Source organism: Pundamilia nyererei, unplaced genomic scaffold (genome assembly GCF_000239375.1).
Source record: "Pundamilia nyererei isolate P.nyererei 1_Seehausen unplaced genomic scaffold, PunNye1.0 scaffold00122, whole genome shotgun sequence".
Classification (NCBI taxonomy): Eukaryota; Metazoa; Chordata; class Actinopteri; order Cichliformes; family Cichlidae; genus Pundamilia; species Pundamilia nyererei.
In genome coordinates this window covers 1,927,597-1,950,175 of record NW_005187523.1, presented here as the reverse complement: position 1 = coordinate 1,950,175, position 22,579 = coordinate 1,927,597, and the positions used below count along the sequence as shown (strand labels likewise).

The following is a 22,579-nucleotide window of genomic DNA, read 5'->3' as shown; positions in this document are numbered from 1 at the left end:
AAGCTGGACTTCAATGAATGTTTCATTCATAGAGTGCCAAATCACAGCAACAGTCACCTCAAGGTGCTTTATATTGTAAGGTAGACCTTACAATAATCCGTACAGAGAAAAACCCAACAATCAAATGACCCCATGAGCAAGCACTTTGGCGACAGTCAGAAGGAAACACTCCCTTTACATAATGATTAAAGCGGAACTCTGACTAACTGTGATCACAATGGTTATTGCAGTTAACATGTGCACATGGTATTTCATGACATCACTACTGTATGCAGTGATGTAACTTTGCTGTATACTGGCTCTCGTCTGAGTTCTGGTGATGTTTATTGTTTCTGTGGGAGTTTAAAAAGTGTTAACTTTGTGTAAATTCCCAACAGTGTTGCCAGTAACTATGAAACTATAATATCTTAACAAAGCATCATTCATCAGTTATAATTGCACAGATGTAATGCTGTGGTGTGGTTGTCGAGGCCACTGTGTAGTGTTGCATTATTTGTAATGATCTTTATAAGCTGTGGCTGCTGACTGTCACAGTGCCATTGTCAGCACGTACTTATGGTTGATCCCAAATACACAAACTACTTCACACAAAAACCAGAAATAGAGGTTATTATGTAGCTATGTAGGTGAGCGCTGTCCTGTAAAATGAATCTTTGCCTGATTTGAAAATATCACCAGATGCAATTTAAATGCGTACAAATGGCAATAACAAGACAATCTGTATGTTTGCATACAGATCAGCTTGCCCGAGTAGTGTCGTTCAGAGTAAAGATTTCATAACCATGAACAAGCCTCTGCGCTTCACAGTCCCGGCCCTTTTCTGCAAGAACCACAGCGCTTTGAGAGAGGAAAGAAACCTTACAGGAATACTGGCAAAACTCCACTTCTTTATCAAATCCAGCTTGGCTAAGTCAATTCCCAGATGTAGATCCACAAGATTCCTACACAGTATGGAAGGAGTAGTATAGAATTTGGATCTGGATAAAGAGACAAAAAAAGAGTATGGAAACATATTTTTGTTTTTACACTAATGCGAATATTGTCTTTAAAAATGAGAATTTCTGGAAATAGATTCTATAACCAGTGTTTACCTCCAATAATAATCATTTGATTCAACAGGTTTTGGTGCAGAGCTGGGTTGCTTTAAAACTGTGAGACTGGGACCTGTCTTTGAAGAGGATACAGGCTTCTCACTGTCGACCATTAGCTACAGTAAAATGCCATGCACTAACCTTTTTGGGTTATAATGTTAGTACAGTTTGCATGTACAGTAACTCACAACACAGTACATTGTAACAGTGGGTTTAAATCCATTCCTTTACATGAGAAACATGTTTGTCCTTTGAGGTCTGATAAGATCTGATTCATCTGCCATGAAGTCTGCAGATATGAATCTTGGAAATGGTGTCATTTTAAAAGGGACCCAGAGTACAAGATGAGGCAAGTCTGAAATTCAAAGTAAAGATCTAAGAGTGAAAAACATCATCTAACCGAACAGGATCGTTGCTTTCCATCAAGCTTCCAGCCTGCAGCCCGGGAATGGGTTGGGGATATTTTCTGGACGCTCCTAAGGCAAAATTGCATCCGAGGTTTTGTTACACTGCATAATTATTACCCTGCCTCAGACGTCAGGTGATTCGATTATGAAAGAGTTATTATGCAACCAGAAGGATCTCGCTCACCCTGCTGTATCCTCCATCACAAAGACCTTTATTCAGGGGCCACTGAGGCTGGCAGTCACCCTTCGATAAGCATTGCTCCGGGCCCCATGGTGCCCTGCTCATTTTCCCACCATTGGCAGAGAACAGACAGCAGAGCAGTCAGGTTGTTTTCTGGATCTTAATGTTTTGGATCCTACTTTGTTCAATACTAGCACCACAAATAGTCTGATATGTTGATTTTAGGACTCTTTGAATTTACAGGCCAATGTCAGTCTGACTGAAATGAGAGTTGAACATGTGAACAATAAATTAACTTTTCCTCTGAAATAATTTGCCGTATATTTATTTGCCCTTTCCCACCCAAGGACCCAGACTCACAGACCCACGACCAACCCCAACCCATCCAAATTTGCTCAGAAGTTTGGCGGTTCGGAGAAATGCGCCCGGTGTGGAGACTCGGTTTACGCAGCCGAGAAGATCATGGGGGCAGGCAAGGTGAGAGTTTTACCTGAAGTGTGTTTAAAGATCACACCACAGACCTTCAGTATCTCTGCTTTTCAGGCTTTAGTGAAACTGGCACACAGTGTCCACTTTGTAGGGCTTCACCAAATCACACAAATGCTTCATGTCAAGGACACGTTTGTCGTTCTCAGTAGTGACGAGAACTAAAGTTTTGTGTGGTTTGATGGATCGTGACCCCCATGAGCTGGCACATCACTGAATGCTGATCGATCCAGTCTTGGACATAAAAACACAACAGCAGGGACGTGTTACTATTTATAGTTGGTTGCTCAAGGTTCACAATACTGAAGTCACAAGCAATCCAGTGAATCAAAAGCTTCGGCTTCAGCTGACATTGGATATGCCTAATATGGTCGTGTCAGGCACTAAACTCTGGTTTGTGATAGGCAGCCAATCAGAGAGTGCTTACGGCAGATCTGCAACAAGGATTACTGTGGCTCATGCAAAGCTACAGTCGAAGTGTCTGAGATGACAACAAACAGAGTTGAAATCAGCATATTAGCTGCCCTTTAAACGAGAAAGATGCATCTCTGAATATGAATCCAATATGAACTTTGAATTGAGGCATCTGCTCAAGACATTGTCCAAGTCAGCTATTTAACTTTCACTAGTTCAGCCAAGTTTCAAAAATTATTACCCTTGGCACAAAATGTTATGAATTTATTATTACGTTAATGTGGACTTGCTTCAAGAACACACAACTGCACCTTTGTGCTGTTTTTGTTCTGTTTGCACTGTAGACACCTTTAAATCAGTTCGATCGATGGCAATCTGCAGTGTGATTTAATGTTATTCAGAAAACACTTTTCTAGTGTGCAGACTCCACTCAGCGCTACACAACTCTCATCAAACACAGCTTTAGCATGAACAGTCCCAGCACAAATGAGGTCCTTGAACTCCACTGGATCACAGTCTGCAAACCACAGGGGTGAGACTGGTTTGACTGGATTGAACACACATGGTCTTGCCTGTGCTGAACCACACGCTGGAGGTTTGCTGCGGTTTCTCCTAATGAGAGAACGCGAATGCTGTTTTTCTGATTGAAGCCGTTCCGCAGAGTCTGGATGGGAGCTTCCGGACAGCTGGTGTTAATCGGACTAAGCCTGCTATTGTCAGTGCTCTGATTTACGTCTAGGGACGTATCGGCAGGATGTTTTCAGAAATCAATAACTCTCAGAGCAGTTGCTCATATGAAAAGCTGTCCATGGAGGACAAACGATTTGTGTGCTGGATTTCTGTTGCCTCTCAAAGTGGGAGGAGTGGATCATTTCCTGTCAGTGATCACTTGTGGCTTCATGCATGAGCTGAGTAACAGCTGGTGATGTTATCAGAGCTGTTAATGTGTTTCCTAATGGGAGGAGAGGCTCTTCTCATTGGCTAAGACATGACCTGTAATTTTCTGTGTAATGAAAACGCCCCAGGCTGTGGGAAAGCCAAGTTGCTTTAATTGGATTTAATAAAAGCACTGATGATACATGATCCAAGAAGCCTGTGCAGGTATCAGCTGTTATAGAATTGACCTGACATTGTACGAGCCTTGCAGTTTAATCTAGCTGTGGCATAAAAGCATAATAGCTGATCAAATGAGATCAAATCTTCCTGCTTTTCGTTGCAGCCATGGCATAAGAACTGTTTCCGCTGTGCAAAATGTGGCAAGAGCCTGGAGTCGACCACCCAGACTGAGAAAGATGGAGAAATCTACTGCAAAGGTGAGACAAATCTAAATAATTTGCAATGCTTCATTCCAGCATTACAACAGAGTGCTTCAGACACAATTTAGATTTCCTGAAAAGGTTTCCAGAAACGTCTCCGCTACCATAATAACTCCACCCAGGAATTAAGAGAGATTACTTACAGCTTCTACAAAGCAATCCCAGCACCAGCGCATTTTCCCACTGGATAGATCGACACTCCATTAATCAGTTAATGAATAATATTCAATTCAATTTTAACTGAGTTCAGTTTTAATTCAGTAATTCAGTTCAGTTGCCCAGACCTTACAATGATACAGAGAAAGCCCCACCAATCAGACGACCCTCTATGAACAAGCGCTTGGCAACAGTGGGAAGGAAAAACTCCCTTTTAACAGGAAGAAACCTCTCACAGGATCAGGGAGGGGCGGGGCCATCTGCCACGACCAGTTGGGGTGAGAGAAGGAAATGTGTGGCATACCACACTTCATGGGTCGAAAGTCAGATTGAAAATGTATGTTGGAGAACACTGCTGTTCAAACTTGTTTGTGTGAGGGAACCGGTCAGATTAAAGTTTGCTTAAAAGGACCTCCTCGTAATCCAAAAGGAGGAGAACTAAAACTGTTTTTATTTTCCACACAGCTGCACCAAGGCTCCGTGTTAAGTAAATAACACAGAGTAAAGTTGAGTAAAGTCCAGGAATAACAATAAAAATATGGAGCTGGAAATGATTGTGGTAGATTTGCTTTAATGCAGAAACTGGAGTCAGGTTTGTTTGGACTCCCCATGTCCTCAAATATCTAACCAGGAAGACTGACAAGTGGTATTGGAGTGCAATGACATTTGGTACAGGGTTTCAGAGCCTCTTTGGGGTAAATGTGTGTGTTCCTTTAACTTTCTGCTGCCATCAGCATTATTGAAACAGTACAGCTTGTGACCAAATACCTGCAAAGCAGATAACATTCCATCTGTCTCTGATGTACATTTGGTTAAACGCTTTTTAGCATGCTAGTATGTTAGCATGTTCATTGTCAGCATGCTAATGCCATTGCATTTACATACATCAGTCTCAGGACTGAGCCAGGGGAACATTTAAAGCTGCTCACTTTTAAGATTGTGCTGTGTGTCCTGTTAGTCTTGTGACTTGCACAAGGGATGATGCCTTCACATAAAAGAGACAGAACGGTTGACTTGTTACTCACAAACAGCTATGCTAAGTCAGCTAATTAGATCAGTAACGGCATTATGCAAATTATTCTCTGCTCCTGTGCCAGTGAATGTGACCATATCAGCAAAAAGTCAAATGGGATGGACTTTCTGAAGTGAAACATGCTGTAGCTGGTGTTGTGTCGCATGTTTTCTGTGGGTTTGGCTCTGTCATATTAACAGAGCCTCACCAATTTGACCTCCACAACAAGCTCTCTCCTCTCAGCACAATGGGATGCTTTGCTTGAACAGAAGAGTGATACACGCTGGCAGAAACAGTCGTAAACACAACTGTCAGCAGATCTTGTTTGCTGTACGTCACAAGGAAACCGTGCACTGATGGGCAGGAATGTTGCATCTCGGCTCTAAAGACAAACACCCTCAGCTCTGCTGCCGCTATCAATCAATCTGACAGCTCGCTGTCCTCTAACAGACATGTCCGCTCTCTGTTTCAGCAACATCTGGATGTTGTTACGGTGCCCCGCCTGAGTGTTTCAAAGACAGATGTGGACAGCAGATCCGATGTTTGTAGACAGAGCTCAAGGAAACGCTGCGGTTTATTGAATGAAATCTAGGAATGCTACACAGAGAATGGAAATTCTGCAGGTCTTTGTTTTACCACAATCCAAAGAGCGGGGGTATTGAACCTTAACACGTGCATGTTAAATAAACAGCTAAAGCTGGGAAAGCAGGCGCTGCTGCTACTGAAAGGACTGGAAACACGTACACACAGGAGGTTTCTGTTGCAGTGATTAGATCTGCTCAGTCACTGGGTCATAGAGGTCAAAACTGTAAGTGCAAGCGACAGGAAAACAAACTGCTTTCACAGCAGACATCTCGACACAGTTGTGTTAATGGTTAAATCCACCTACGGAGGTCCTGTTGGTTCATGATATTGGTTGGTTAATGGACCAAACGAATGGTGAAGAAAGGCGATTTTAAGTGAGTTTGAACGTTGCATTTTTGTTGGTGCCAGACAGGCTGGTCTGAGCATTTCAGAAACTGCTGATCTGCTTGGATTTTGCCCACACAGCCATCTCTAGAGTTCATCAGAGAAGGGTCCAAAAAGAAGAGAATAGCCCGACTGCTTTAAGCTGATAGGAAGGCAACAGCAACTCAAATAACAACTCATTACAGCCAAGGTATGCAGAAGCATCATGTACCACTCCTGTCAGCTGACAACAGGAGTCTGAGGCTACAGTTTCGTCGTGATGTGTGCTCAATCATCCAGGTAAGTAAATCTCCAACAGTTGATTCTGTTCATCTGGACGTAGCGTTTTCAGTGGGAGACACGTTTCATGAGAATTTGCATAATCATGATGAAGGAACTGACCTCCCAGCTGTTTGTTCCTTCAGTGTTCTGGTTTCAGTCATTATGCAAATGTACTGTTTATAAGATTGGAAACCTGCAGTCAGCTGAGACTGAAGAAGTCACCTGGATGAGTGACGAAACGTTTCTCCCACAAAACGCTACGTCCTGATGAACAGACACAACTTTTGGAGATGAGGCTACAGTTGTCATGAGCTCACCAAAATTGAGCAACGGAAGCGTGGAAAAACATTCCCTGGTCTGATAATCTTGATTTCTGCACAGTAGGCTCTGCGCTTGGCATAAGCACCATGAAAACATGGATCCAGCCTGCTTTTTATCCCCGCTTCATGCTGGTCATAGTGGGGTAATAGTTTGGATTTTCTTGGCACATTAGTATCAAATGAGCTTTGTTCACCGCGGCCCTGCCTATGTGAATACAGTGGATGGCTGCTTCCAGCAGGATGACACACCATCTCCAAATAGTTTCTTGAATATGAATAATTTCATTGCATGTAACAGCCTTGACAGTCACTAGATCTCAACCCAGTAGAGCACCTCTGAGATGTAGTGCAATGGGAGATTCACAACCTGGATGTGCAACCAAGCAAACTGTGATGCTGTGAAACAATATGGATCAACGTTCGGAGGAAAGTTTCCAGCCCTTTGTTGAACCTGTGCCACCAAGAATCAAGTTGTGCAAGGAAAAGCAGCTCCAACCTAACATGACACAGTGTTGTTAGCTTGTGTTGTGTGTCATTTCAGGTTTACACAACAATAAATAATTTACTGGTAGCAGTGATTTAAGAAGCTTTCAAATAGAATGACAATTAGAAGTAGAGAGGTTTGTTGATGTTTCTTCTTTCCCTCCACAGCATGTTATGCCAAGAACTTTGGCCCCAAAGGGTTCGGTTATGGCCAAGGAGCCGGTGCTCTGGTTCACGCTCAGTGATGGCTCGGTGGGACCACAGTCACTCTGCCCAACATGAACACATTTCATCCTCTATGCTTTGATGCTTAAAAGGTGCTGTTGATACAAATAAAATAAAAAACATGAACAAACCAACGGGTCACATTTGACTGTATTTTATTATTAAAGCCATTAAAACTGAACCATGCCCATATGTTTACATCTGAAGCGGAGTAACAGTGATGTCTGGAGGTGGGCAGAGAGGCACTGGATATGATTATGTGCTTTCTTTTTTTCTGCTTTTACTATCCCACATGGTGAAGGTGAGAGAGGCGGGGGAGGGGGGGAGACAGAAGAGACTTTTTAGGCTGCTGGAAGAACTAGTGAGGACTGAGATGGCTTTGAATTCATGTCCTGTGTGAGCCTGAAGTGGTGAACCGCCCTAAAGAAAAACAAAAAACAAAACTAGCCTGCATATATCTATGTTCACTTAAAAGGCATTATTAGAACACGAGAGGCTAGTTACTGATGTGAAATGTACAGCTGGGTCAGGGCCTTCTGACCATTAAAGCACACAAAACAAAGCTGCTGTGTGTCATGTTCTTAGGGCAGCAGTGACATCAGTGGTTAGTAAAGATGGAGGCTTGAAACATGTAATGATGACATAACCGTCCCCTTCTGATGATGCAAACACTAGGCTCAAAAGTTTCGGAGGCCTTTTATATAATATAACCTCCCTCTATCCTTAAAACTATTGCATGATCACATTTCAGCTTTTAAAAAACAGAACCAAAATAAAACAAAAATGGCATCTGCCTTAGTTCTCTAGTGTCTTTGCTTTACAATTTGTACATCCAGTGGTAATAACAAACCCAGCGGTATATAAGGTAGAAATAAAACAAACAAAAAATGGAACATTCAAATATATTACACGCTTGCACAGGGAGGGTCCCACTGGAAAGCTGGCGACCTGAAGGACAACTTTCACTAAATACACTGGATTTGAGAGAAAGAAACCTAAAAAAGGACAAATGAACAAAATGCAGAAAAGTACTTGCAAATACTTAACATTCACTATATACAGATACAGGGCTCGCTTGGCTGTCACCATGAAGAAGACGACGACGACAGGGGCGGCGACAGCCCGGCTGTCCCAAGCATCATACATGCAGTGGAGCTTCGTAAGAGTTAAAACGCCTATAGACAGCAGTGACGGACATCACTAAAAGCTACAGTCATACACTTGGAGTATAGTCACTCGAGTTTCTCCTTTTTCGGCTTGTTTGGAAGAAATCCCCTAAACGCGAGAAAAGAAAAAAAAGGTCCAGGAGCACTGTTGGGCTAACACTGATGAAAAGAAAAAGCAGAGGGAGATGATGTTTATGTACAGATGCACATTCTTGACATCTCAGGTCATCCTCCTGCTGCTGTGGAGCAGGCTGCGTGTGCGGGGGTCCGGACAGAAAGCGATGTGAGGCGGCCCGTCCTTTTCCTTCTGTGTAAACAATGGAAGCGTCGGCGTGAAGCTCTGCTTCTGTTCAGTAATGGCCAAAATTTAAAAAAAAAAGAAAAATTCAAACGTGAAAAAAAAAAATATCAGTGCAATAATGTAGGCAGACAAATGACACGACAAACAAATAAGACTGTACAGCTTCTGAAGAAAAACACGGAATGAACCCCTTGTAAACTCATCTGTCCTCCCGCTGCCTTCTCTTAAACTCTGCAGGTAATAAATACACTTGCTGTAGCCGCCTACAGGGGTTTGCAGGCAAGCTTCTCTGCCCTCCATCTTCTACAGCTACACGTACGCACGCCTTTTTTAACTCATAAAACCTACTCAGCTAAGTTGATCTGAAATGTAAAGATGATGTTGCTAGAACATAGTTACTTTCTCTATAAATAGCTTGAAAATAAATATACCTCACATAGTATCACATTGTCTGTAGGATCGTTTCTGTCACGTTTCTAGAGCGGTCGCCGCTGAAGGAGTCGTTCTCCGTGCGCTCCCAATCCTGCGTTCTTACTGCACAGCAACTACTCTGGGGTTAAACCCCTCCTATTCGCACTAAGCCTGTGTCTCGAGAGGAAAGCAGCTTTAACTCGAGCAGGTGAGAAGTGGGACTTCTGCAGCGGCTCCCTCTAACCAAACTCTCTCCTATGACAAGTTCAGCACTGGTTGGCAAATCATCAGCTGCGCTGGAAACTCATCACGGTGCAGAATAAAAACAAGACCTTAAAAGACATTCCCTTATTTCTATCATACTTTAAAATGATTTCTTGCTTTTTTTCATATACACGTATATATTTAAAAAAAACAACTTTCTTTTATCTTTCACCACAGTTAGTTGTGACAGGAACGGCAGAGCGCCCGGACCAATCAGAAACAGACATGTACGGGGCACACGGACAGGGACACCATAAATAAGATATCGAGTGGGGGACGGGGAAAGAACAGCGTCGCCTCTTCGTGGCTCTACTTTTTCTGCAGTGTCGAGTCTCCGGATAGAAGAGCTTTTAAGTTTTGTAATTCCTCTCTCCTCGGCATTTGTGCCTGGCAGCAACGCACCGTCCAAAGAGCTCAGGAGAAGAGAGGAAGAGAGTTGGTCAGCGGCAAAGGTAGAGTAATAGTAGTAGTAATAGTAGTAAAGGTGGTGGTGGTGAAGGCCAGGGGGAGGGGGTGGGTGTGGTGTTGCCCCGTAACAGCATGCTAGTCCTGGCTGATTCTTTTTGTTGTTGTTTGATCGGTGAGGGAGAGATGGTCCAAAAAGCAGGTGCTCACAAGAACGCCATCACTCAGATATGCTCGCCAGAGGAGGGGTGGAGAGGGAGAGTGAGGGTCGTCCATTTATCCATCCACGCTCTGCTCACACTCCCCTTCCCTCTTCATCCTCTTACTCCTCCTCCTCTACACCAGCTGGTAGCCCGAGCCAGACGTCTGGTCGTATTCTATTGTGTACTGTGTGGTCCAGTCCACCGTGACGGGCCGGATCAGGCCGCAGCAGCGGATTTCAAAGAAATCTATGAGGTTTCTGATGCAGCCGTGACTACAGAGAGACATGAGAGGGGAATTAATGCTGCAAGCTTAAGCATTCTATACATACACATATAGCAGCCTGTTATCTGCCCTCTATTTATTCATTAATTTATTCAAACGTCTTTGCACTCTGCACCATTGCACGTATAAAAATGCTATACTGCTGTGTTAAGTACACTGAGACAAAAACAGAGCCTAATTCTTTCTCTGTGTACAAATACAGGCCAAAGAAATCTATACATCAGAAATTGATACAATGAGACATATCTGAGTGAAATTACCTGCACTATCTAGTACTAATATCTAGTGTTCGACTATATGCCAGTACAGTTTAGAAATGTTTTTCCCCCTAAACTTAATCAGTTCAGTAAAGGTCCTGAATCTATTTTGCCTTATTTCAAATTGATGCATTTTCCTGTTATGGTACCAACTAACAACCAAAAATCTTTCACTTTTTTGAGGAAATTCAAAGCCGAGAAACTGACCTGAACAGCTGCTAATATTCCATTTTAGAAAGAAATCACTAAATAGAAAAAACCTGCTTCTGTTTTCTTGTTTTTCACTTTTTGACTTAAAACATTTTGTGTTTCTCACCCTCAATAGTTTCTTTGGAAATAATATTTAAAATGATGCTTACACTGAAGTGAGTTTAAAAAGGACAACACCGCTGGGAGAAGTTGGTGTCGTTAAACTTTTAAGAATGTAAGAAAACCACAAACTCCTTTTTCCCCTCACTGTGCAGAAGCATCCTCTGCTCCAAAGCTGGATGAGACAATGGTTTAACCTCAGCTGCAGCTTCAGTGAGCTGGTGAGAATGAAAGTCGCTTACTTAAAGGGGCTCTCGATGGAGGTGGCTGTAACTTTAAAGTGCTTGTATCTCCGAGCGTTCATCCTCTCGTTGGTGGTGATTCCGAGAGCGGCGATCTACAAGATGTCAGAGCAAAGAGGTGAGCCGCAATGTAGCACGTAACTCGCTACTGAGAGTCAAAGCGATTACAGCTGTTCTCACCTTTTCCGATGTAAACTTGGTGTAAACTCGTACCTGATAGAGCTGACACATGATGAGCACGGCCACCCACATGAAGTGGAAGACACTGTTGAGGAACATCCAGAACATCCAAGGGGAGCAGGAGGCGATCTGTGTCAGATAGAGCCAGAAACCATCCTTGGCGTAACTGGTGGCGCAGTGGATCCTCCAGTCTGATTGGGGGAGGAGCGAGGGAGAATCAAAGGTGTTAGCAGAGAAACAGGAGCGGCGTGAGAAATGAGCAACATTTTTAAAAGCGGTATGTTCTGCTTACAGGAGATACAGCCGTACATCATCCAGCAGATCATGCAGAGCAGGAAGAAGAGGTAACCCATGAAGTAGCGGTGATTCCCACTTCCTGTACACAAGAAGCAAGTGTCCTAATGTCACAGCGATACACGTCCAGTTCTCAGTTTAATTGTTTGAACAGAACTGAAGGTTAGACAACAGAGAAATGCAGAAGTAATTCCCATCATTCATTAATGCAGTGCTTCAAGTTAAGAACATGATTACTTGATTTGAGCTTCTCCCTTAAAACTCTGCCCTGTCACTCGAATAATCGCTGCTCATGCACACGTGGCTCTGTTCTTCCCCAAACCTGCACCTTTACTTTCACCCACACTTCCTGTGCTCCAGGTTAAGCTCTCTTTCTTCTCCGAGCATCAAGTTCCTGGTTGGACTCGTGCTGTGCTGGACAATAAAGAGCAGTCTGATCCACTTGACTCTCTCTGAAATGAAGATGGACTGTATCTCTGTAGATAACAGTCTTGACATCGACTCTAACCCAGACTTTTGCCAAATACTGGACTCTGACTCTCTACAGAGATCAAGGAAACTTTGGCATGTGCTACACAAAAAATATCAGCTGTTCATCCTTTTCTCTTGAAGTTCAGCTACATTTTTACTGAAGGTTTTGCACACATATCTGCAGGTTTTAACTAGTTAAATGTTGTTAAAATACTTCTTAACAACTTTAAAATGTGGATGGATGGACCAGCAGAGACACGGTGCATCATCTGATTGCTTTTATACATTTTCAACCTACATGTATACCATCCTGAGTGTCTGTGCATGAAATGTCCATGAGAATCACATATTTGAGTAGGACAGGCTTTAAAATAACCTTAAATAACTATTCCAGTGTTCAGAGAGAGACTTTACAATGGGCCAAAAGCAGAGCTTGACATTACTGGTTACATTTGTTTAATCAAAAAATTGAATTCTTTCACTTCAGGATTTAAGGACCCAGTTTTATTGTGCAGGAAAACATTCATTAACTTGGGGGTATGCAGGCATGTTGTATGATTTGTTACGCTACAGTTGCGCAGCAGTTTCTGGGTAAAAATACAATATTTTAATATTAGTAATATTCAGTTCAGTGTATATAATTGTATTGACTGGGTTTATGAGCTCTGCGGTGCCAGCAGGCTGAGAGGACTGTCAGGAGGAGGGACCTGCTGTTTGTTCAGACTGTTTCCTCACTTTCAAAGCTTCATTCTGACCGCATGCTTTCAAAGTGTTACAAGCCCTCTGCCACGCCTTCCTTCCCCTATTATCTACACACTGCTTTCACACCACAATCCTCAGCACACATACTTCCCATTAGCACTTCATTTTAAGGCTGGTTTGCTTTGTGCTCCTCTTCATTTCCTGCACCCTGTCATTAAACCATTCGTCATTGTTGCCTCGACTCTTTGTTTTTACAGGTTCTTTACTTTCTATGACAAATTATTACCTGCTTGTTTATTTGTCTTAGTGGCTGTGCATTAACTCTAACCTTAAGGCGATCTACACTACGGCCCTGCTAGTGTTCCCCGACCTGGCAGTAAAAACCTATATACACTAATTTGCCTCTCTGTTGTGCGGCAGCAGAGTAAATTGAAAGCAGCCTTCAGTCAGAACAGCTTCGCTGTAGCTTTTATAAAACACAATGAAAAAAGACAGCTGTGAATGTGGGGAGGAAAAACATGAGCTCTTTGGAAGTGCGTGTGCTGTTGTGATCCTCGTAAATCTGCAGTGCTGGTTCTTAACGTACCCACACAGTTCCCCACCCAGGGACAGTGGTGGTCAAACTTGGCAATGCAGCGGTTGCACACGGCGCAGTGTTTGGACCGAATGGGCTTCCGTATCTGCGGGGAAAAACAAATGATACGTCTTTAGCGTTATCCGTTTTGCTGGAAGTTACAGATGCTTGGGGGCAAAAACAAACAAACAAAAGAGTTTTACCAAACAGGTGCTGCAGAATATGCTCAGATCCAGGCTGCCTGTCTCTGCAAGCTCCACAATTGTCTGGGGAGGTTAAAAAAAAAAGAGAAAGAGAGAGAGAGAATGAAAACCCTAGAAATTCATCTTTGGCATTGCAACACAAGACCAAGCTGAGGCTGAAAGCTCACACTGGAAGCTTGGCTGACTCACAGTGAATTGGGACAAAGGCTTGTATGAATTGAAGATCTCAATTCAATTTCAATGCCTTTCTTTTTACGGCCCAGTTCCTGCGTTAGCTAATGTTGTTCCTCTTGTGTTTTATCAGCTTGCTTTAACAACAAATCTCAAAGTAAATAAATCCAAAATTCGACATCAAAGGACAGCAAGAGTTGGACGGGGATCCTCCACAGGGAACAGAGGGCTCCGTAGCCTTTGTTCTGAGGCGACTGCCCAGCCGCTGCACTGTGCTAACAATGCAGGGTAAATTTAGCTCTCATCAATCACAGGATGGGGATGTGGGGCCCGATAACAAGAAGAGCCTCTGTTGTCTCCTATTAGTGTGTGATAATGAGAGGAAGAGAGACATTAGCCCTCATGCCAGCATACACCAACACGTCAAAACAAGAACAGCCTCTCTGTGAAATACACCCCCGAAAAATTAACAGGTTTTACCTTTTTCTTCTGCTCCTCGGATGCTTTGATGATTCCTGGATCAGACTTCCAGGATTTACCAAAGTTGTAGAACAGAGCCAGGGTGTTAATGAGGAAGGGCACGTGGACGGTGGCAAAGGGGAGATGTGCATGAGGTCAAGGAAGAAGACAGGATTCCATTTGTTACTTTAACGGTGAGCTCCTGGGTTTAAACCAGTGTAACAGCCCCGGTGGCCGATGCAAGGCGATAAGAAACAGCATCGTGCTTCAGCCACGTCTACACATTTATCTTGTTGGAGATGTAACACTTTATCAGCAAACTGTTTGAAACCCATTCTAAGCTGGGAATGTTTCACATTCCTGAGTTATAAGAGAAGCAGCGTGGAATTTACTTTCCCTGGAAACTACTGCATTATTGTGCAAGAGAATAGAAACACCCGGCCCGATCTGTTGCTTCAGGAAGTGTTACTACACTGACGGCAGCTTGAGTTAGACTTTCTCTCGTCATAGCAGCTTGACTACGAGGTGAACTGTGACGCAGTCTCATCTCCACCCACCCAAGCTAAAGAGGGAGCGTCAGCCTGTCAAAGCAGCTCGTAGCAGCTTCTGATTTAAACAGTTAATGTATTTCACAGAGAATCAGAGTTATTACATAACTGAGTTAACACATCCATCTAAGAGCATGTAAGGCCAGTTCATCATAACAGAGATGCTCTATTCCTCGGCGAATACGCAAATCAGCAGCCTGTTTCACGGTCCTGTGTTTACCCGTAGACAGTGTGCGCTGTGCCAGCTTTTGGCTGCAGTCTAAGTCAGCTTTGCAGGTGTGCATGACTCAGCTGAATCCCAGAGAAAACAGCAGAGTCACACTGTGAAGTCCAAACTGCCAAATACTCACCTCTGTGTCTGAGAAAAACCTGGAGTGACATGCAGATGTGAAAAAGTACCAGAAAATTCAGACCAACACTAAAGCATGAAGCAGAAAGTGATTCAACAAACTACAGCCACGTGATTTTCAGTCTATAGATATAAACACTTTCATAGCAGCTGGTTTAATTGGTGTAACTGGCCTCACACTAGTGACTGTGATGCCCATCGACAGCACATTAACTGTGCTCAACATCACGGTGATCCTTCTAAAAGGTGGCAAATGTGTTGCATTTATGTGTTGAGATCATATTCGGGAAATTGAAACATCTGAACTGATTCTAACTCAAGTGTACTATAATGCAAACATACAGGGATCCTAGATTTGGTATTTAGCTGATTTCCACAATAAAGTATCAGTCTGTTAAGGCATCCAGAAAGAAGAGATTCTATAACCAATAACATAGTTTTGCTAACTATTTGTTCAACATCTTAGTTTACAGTAACTGCTGACGAGAAAGAAAGCTTCTTTTGGCTGTTCCTTTATTCACAGGGGTCACCACAGAGGGTGGACCACCGTGTTTGATTTGGCAGATGCCCTTCCTGCCATAACCTCCAAGAGATCTGTCACCACCCGGGACCAAACACAGGATCGTTTGGTTGTTGGGTTAAGGTGTATACTACTATATGATGGCGCCACTAATATCTGGTAAAATTAGTTAACTTCATGACCACAGCTGCACTGAGGCTGATGGGAACACTTGGAGTTGTGCAGGTATGTAGCCATCTACCAAGATCTGAACCTGAAAATGAGCAGAGAGGAGCCTGAACGCCTGAAGCATATTTAATATGTATCAAGGATTTCATGTGAGCCTCACACTGATGCCCGGAAAAGTCAAAGCATCAGCAAAGTCGCCAGGATACATCACAGAACTATTGCACTTTGAAAAGTGCCTACATTCTTTCTAGAGGCCAGCAGGGGGCGACTCTTCTGGCTGTAAAAACATACCTAAGTGCAGAGAATGACCTTATGACCTTAATAAAGATTTTCCTAAATAGTTTATGGTCCAAATCATTTTCTGTTTACACTAAAGCAATAAAGTAGCGGTGAATTTTCAGCTGACATGCTGTGGGTGAAAATTCACCGCTGTGCGAGCATTGCTCAGTTTCTCAGTCAGAACTACCCCCTGGCTTGGTCAGAATCCCCTATTTCAAAATCTCAAACTTGACTGAAAAACAATATTTTAATTTGCAATTGATCCAAAAGTTGGTACATGAAATATGGACCGAACAGAGAACAGGCAGTTCTAGCCACAAGCTAGGCCTTTTAACCAGAAGAGAGAGCTTGGCCTTTTTACTGGCCTTCAAAAAAAGCACATGTTTATTGTAACCATCTAAGCTGTATCATCTTCTGACTCAAATATTGGCTACAGTTGCACAACCTGATCCTTTTTTTAAATTAAGTGTTGGACACAGAGGATGCACACAAACATTTCATGCTTAACTCTGGAATCTTCTGTCAAAAAATGCTGCATGTAAATAAGAGACGTGACAGGTTACACCAAACCTCCTAACTGACAACACTGAAGCGGCAATAAGGGTTCAGGATAACAGAGATCAGCAGCAAATCACTATTGTAAGCAGCTATGAAGAAGCACTATGACCACTGTGGTTTTTGTTGGTGAGAAAAACCCTCCAGCACCTTCATGACTGCACTAAGTGATAGAGGCCTATACATCCCTTAGAGCGCATTGATCTTCATAAGTGTCTCTGTAAAGACCTGGGTGCTGATACTGCGCCCGCTCAGATGACCCGCTAAGTTAAACACTCTCTGAACCACATAATTGGTCTACTAACTCAATGACTAGTGGAAGAGGGGCCGGTGATCAATGCCAATCCTCAGACAAATGGGTCTCAATGCTTCCTTGGGGAGTGATGGTCAGCATGTCCCCACAGCAGCCATTTTTCTTTAGAAGGCGTCGGCGGTGGAAAGGCAGCTGACACAGAGTCATACATGTCACTAATGACAGCATGCAGAGGATGTATAATTAAGCAAGTGCAGGATAAATGGTGCATAGTCATACTGATTAAACAAGAATCTGCATGAAGTCTCTATACTCTCCTTCCATTTCAATGCCATATTTGAACCATTTTCAGACATTCACCTGCTTGAAACCCACTTAGGAGAAACGTCTTCCCTTCTTTTCCTTCTTAGTACTGAGGGAAATATGATCCAAGTCTGGAAAAGACTTAAACGTGGTCTTACAGAGCTCCACCCACGTCACTTGATCCCATTTCAACAGCAGGCCTGAGAACAATAATGGACTCACAACGGCAGAAAGTGGGTCAGAACTCTTAGTTTAAACCTGGGAGGAAGAAGAAAGGTGTGCAACGTGTCTGTCAAACTCTTTCTGTCCAATTCTGTGCATTAATATTTTGACTGCCTGCTTATTACAAGTCTGTGTGAATCTGTGGATTTCCCCACAGCATCAGGTGGGTGGGGGTGGTGGGACGTCAAAGTTCAAAACAAGTTCATCTGAGCTGCAGGCATGCATGAAGCTGGGGAGTCGTCCAACCTCCAGTGCAGGGCCTCAGTGCGCAATTTGTTTAACCGGGCCCTGCAGGGTCAGAGAGGGTAAGCCAATGCCTCCCCTGACAGCACAGTCTGGAGAATACAAAGAGGACATTCGAGTACGCCTTAAACAAAGCGCTAGATAGAGCTGGAACAACTTTCTGACAAGCATATGGGTGAGGGACGAGATGAGTCACCCATCGATGTTAAACTCATTTTTTGGAAAATCTGAATTGATCTCCGTCCACCACAGTTGCATTAATAACAGGAATAAGAGCTGGGTGAAGCAAGACATGCAGTCAGTGGAGTGAAGACATGATGGAAATATGACATTTTCACATTGATATACTGTATATCAGCTGCTAATTTCTGCCTCTAGTAACACAAAAATGTCACACTAAATGGACTTTATGGTTGATCTGGTTTATTTTGAAGCCTGCTTTCATTAAACTTTCTTCCTCAAATATGGAGATGAATGCCTACTTGTACCCCTTTTTGTGCATTAAAAAGACTGAACACGATGAAATTGTTAGATAGTCCAGGAAAGAGTGGCTAAAACTGTGGCTGTTAGTCTCTTATAGCAGCAAGCGCTTATGGCAAGCTTTAGAGAAAACATTCGAGAGATGCTTTGAGTAGCTTTAAACACTTTTACACATGTGGGCAAACAATACATCCAGCTCATCCTTAATCTTAATTTTCTTTTAGCTAACAGCATCAGAGAAATGCTTACTTAAAACCTTTCTGTGTCTCCTGCTGTTGCTATGCAGGAGTGTAAACAGTGACATTACATTTATCATTAAGTTCTAGTTATAAATGATGGTAAATGGACTTGTTCTTATATAGCGCTCATCTACTCTGAGCACTCAAAGCGCTTCATACAACTTTATACAATTCATTCACCCAATCACACCCATTCACACAAGCACTTTTTCTAAACTGTTAAGTGCTTACTGTCTAACATTCATACACAGAGCAACATGGGGTTAGTATCTTGCCCAAGGATATTTGGGATCGAACCACCAGCCTTCCGGTGAGTAGCTGATCTGCTCTACCACCTGAGCCACCCCATGATCCAGTGTTGTCGAGAGCACACCACTTCATTTCCATAAATGAGATTAGAAACATTCTGAGTACTAATGTATAAAACAAGCAGTCGACTTGACAACTGGGTGACAGGCTGACCGGTTTCCAGCAGACATGTCACACTCTGCAGCGCTGCACAAGAAAAGCTGACCTGCCTACACACTCTGGGACATGAATCAGCATGCCCTTCAACTGAATAAGCAGAAGAGACCTCTCACTGCATGCAGATTTATGGTTAAATCTGAAATCTTTCAAAGGGCTTATTTTGGTAAATGATTCATGTGCAAACACAATGTATCACCAGCAAACCTTTGCTCTTTTTCAAGATGAATGCACACATGCTAAACTGGCAGCTCAAGAGCTTGTCTGCTGCTCTAATAGAGCTGTCTCAGCAATATATGGTCAATGCAATCCAAGTGCACCAAACATGTGTGAGAAATCTGCCGAGGACACCAGCAGCATTTAAAAAAACAAAAACAAAACGATCTTCAGAGCAGCGTTATCTTTTTCAACAAACTCAGGCCAAAGGTATCCTGCTCTCGCTTCCCATTAGGGGAGCAACGAGGCAGAAAATTAAATGCTGTCCACAAACGAGACCTCTGCTTTCATTTCCTGTAATTAGCAGCTTCGGAACAGAAAGCCAATTCTTTCACTGATTTAAAAAAAAAAAAGCAGCAGTGCTGGGAGCAACAGGCACTCGCTCTGTTAGCCTTCACCTACCAGCTGCTACACTACACGCTCTCACAAATATTAACACAGCTGCAGAAAACTAAAGAGCTCCTTCATTTAGACACGCTCGAGCTTTATGGTTCCACTTGTTTCATGTATTTTCAATCAGCTCCTTCTGCTCTTTGCATAAACATCTCCTCTGACCGCACCTTTATTCCAACTTACTGCTCTGTAACCTGCTCACACAAGCAATTTTCCTGCTAATCTTTAGTTAGCGTCTGCCAAAAGTATAAGCTTTATTCTGCAGGGTGGGCCATTTATATGGATACACCGTAACAACATGGGAATGGTTGGTGATATTAAAGTCCTGTTTGTGGCACATTAGTATATGTGAGGGGGCAAACTCCTCCAGATGGGTGGTGACCATGGTGGCCATTTAGAAGTCGGCCATCTGGGATACAACTTTTGTTTTTTCAATAGGAAGAGGACCATGTGACACAAGTTATTGGTAATGTCACAAGAACAACAATGGTGTGCTTGGTTTCAACGTAACTTTATTCTTTAATGAGTTATTTACAGGTTACTCTTTGTTCACAGCCATTGACATGTCGAAGAGGTTAACACGTGAGGAGCGGATCGAAATTGTGTTGATATCTGGTGAACGCAGTAACCGGGTCATTGCAGCAGATTTCAATGCAAGACCCCCTACTAGACCACCCATCTCCCATGCTACAGTTAGCAAACTGCTTGCTAAGTTTCGTGAAACTGGTTCAGTGTTGGATTTGCCAAAATGTGGATGCAAGAAAACTGTCACTAATGAAGAAACATCAGATTTTGTTCAGTGATGAGGCTTTTATGTGAACGGTGAAGTTAACAAACAAAACCACCGCTATTGGTCTGACACTAACCCACATTGGATGGATCCCTCCAAGACTGTTGGAACAACAAAAGTGATGGTTTGGTGTGGTATATGGGGTACAACGATAGTGGGTCCATTCTTCATCAATGGAAACCTCAAGGCCACTGGATATTTGAAATTGCTACATGATGATGTGTTTCCCTCTTTATGCACTGAAGCTGGCACGTTCCCTGAGTTTTTCCAGCAAGATGGTGCACCACCACATTATGGGTGCCAGGTCCGAGCATTCCTAGATGAACAGTTTCCTGGAAAGCGGATTGGTCGTCGTGGGCCGGTTGAATGGCCCCCAAGGTCTCCCGATCTGACCCCCTTAGACTTTTGTCTTTGGGGTCATCTGAAGGCCATTGTCTATGGTGTGAAGATACGAGATGTGCAGCACCTGAAACTACGGATACTGGATGCCTGTGCTGGCATTTCTCCTGCAGTGTTGCTATCAGTGTGTGAAGAGTGGGAGAAGAGGGTTGCACTGACAATCCAACACAATGGGCAGCACACTGAACACATTTTATAAGTGGTCAGAAACTTTTAAACAACTCATGAAAGAATAAAGTTACGTTGAAACCAAGCGCACCATTGTTTTTCTTGTGACATTACCAATAAGTTTGATGTGTCACATGGCCCTCTTCCTATTGAAGAAACAAAAGTTGTATCCAAGATGGCCGACTTCTAAATGGCCACCATGGTCACCACCCATCTGGAGGAGTTTGCCCCCTCACATATACTAATGTGCCACAAACAGGACTTTAATATCACCAACCATTCCCATTTTATTATGGTGTATCCATATAAATGGCCCACCCTGTACAAGATTCTCCACACCCAGCAATCACATTTACAAAACATGTACTCGTATTTATGACTGATTCATGAAAGGGTCTTTGTAGCATGACTTATCCATAAATCAAGATTAAAGATACTGCTTTAACATATAAGTGAACTAACCCCAAAGATGTGGACAATAATTTTTACAGTTAAATGATGTGTCACACACACAAGTCCAAGAAAAATATGACAGCGGTGGGCTGAAAAGAGCTTCACAAGAAGCTAACTGATCGCCTTTTTTAACAAATAGATCAGCAGTGGATGCTGAGGAATTCGTCAAGCTGAATCCTCAGAGACAATTTTTTAAATCTTTTAGTGCTTGTTCAAAGCAGCAGCCACAGTGCTGATAATAAAGCAGTGTCAAACACTGAATCCCCACATTGCAAGTCTCTCTCTCTGCAAAAGACTCTTAAATCAGCTAAAGTCCAAAACTACACACGAGTTAATTCAACATAACAACCATCTCCAAATAATATCACAGCTTTCTGCTCCGAAAACAGTTTTTACACTTTTTTTGCACGGATATTGTGAGTGATACTAAATTTTCCTCAGAGAGAGTAAAGACTGATGTCCTCGCACAGCGGCTCATCACAGAAAGTGTTTCTAGAAGTGTTTTTAACTCCAGACCATGAAATCATCGACATTATTTTATTACATTTCTGTTTTTTGGCTTTAGACAGCTGTTTGAATCACTCCCATTTACTCTCTTTTGTCACTGTCAACAATGTCACAGTGATTACCTATCAGGTTTCCAGTGTTACTGAGCTTTGTTTTTACCCTTCTTACAAAAATTGCTAATTTCATCTTCCTGAATATGTTCTCAGTGAGCATGACCTGTAAAGGCAGGCTGTCTTGGTGCTCTAATGTCAGTTCCTTTGATATTTTGTGCATTGGGTGGTGTGGAGTCCACGAAAAAACCAAAAGGATATCATTCCAGAACCAATAAAACCAGGTGGTGTACATCCAAAACTTGGTCGCCAGGTAGATTCCCAGAGGGAGAGCGCTGTGCATGGAGTGGTCAAAAAAAGCCCTACAGAGAGAGAAGAGAAGCTGTTTAGCAGTAGGCGGCACTACCTCACTACACCTTCCATGAATGCTATTTGTGCAAACTTTTAACACATCAGCGTGATGCATTCACTGTTGCTAGACTGAATGACACATTTAACCCTGCTCTTTTGACCACATATGGACTCAAGGAAGTATGACGCTTCATCTCTCTGTGCTGCAGTCAAACAGCTGCAAAAATACACGAAGCCATTAGCTGATGACAAACTGCAGCTTGACTCAACAGCATTTACTCACACGACTATTTGTTAAACCAAGTAAGAATTCCAAGATTGTCAGTAAATATGAAGCTGACACCATGGATGATGAATGTTATTGTAGCCAGAGAGCTAACTGCAAGGCACAGTGAATCCTACCAACAGGCCA

The 22,579-nt window shown here is 42.9% G+C and overlaps 2 protein-coding genes across 3 annotated transcripts in view; one reads left to right on the top strand and one right to left on the bottom strand.

Moving 5' to 3' along the window:
- Positions 1–7,456, top strand: part of csrp2 (cysteine and glycine-rich protein 2) — an 11,606-nt gene extending 4,150 nt beyond the window's left edge. Inside the window, exons 4-6 of the mRNA XM_005742675.1 lie at positions 2,027–2,156; positions 3,799–3,892; positions 7,265–7,456. Coding sequence (XP_005742732.1) covers positions 2,027–2,156; positions 3,799–3,892; positions 7,265–7,341 — 301 coding nt within the window. The 3' untranslated portion in view covers positions 7,342–7,456. The remainder of the gene's footprint in view (positions 1–2,026; positions 2,157–3,798; positions 3,893–7,264) is intronic.
- A 3-nt stretch (positions 7,457–7,459) lies between these two features.
- zdhhc17 (zDHHC palmitoyltransferase 17) overlaps positions 7,460–22,579 on the bottom strand; it is a 35,045-nt gene continuing 19,925 nt past the window's right edge. For both annotated transcript variants that reach the window (XM_005742673.1, XM_005742674.1), the window contains 8 exons: positions 22,078–22,178; positions 14,238–14,362; positions 13,587–13,649; positions 13,396–13,489; positions 11,635–11,718; positions 11,376–11,533; positions 11,163–11,257; positions 7,460–10,343 (listed from right to left, as the gene is read on the bottom strand). In XM_005742673.1, coding sequence (XP_005742730.1) covers positions 10,205–10,343; positions 11,163–11,257; positions 11,376–11,533; positions 11,635–11,718; positions 13,396–13,489; positions 13,587–13,649; positions 14,238–14,362; positions 22,078–22,178 — 859 coding nt within the window. In that variant the 3' untranslated portion in view covers positions 7,460–10,204. The remainder of the gene's footprint in view (positions 10,344–11,162; positions 11,258–11,375; positions 11,534–11,634; positions 11,719–13,395; positions 13,490–13,586; positions 13,650–14,237; positions 14,363–22,077; positions 22,179–22,579) is intronic.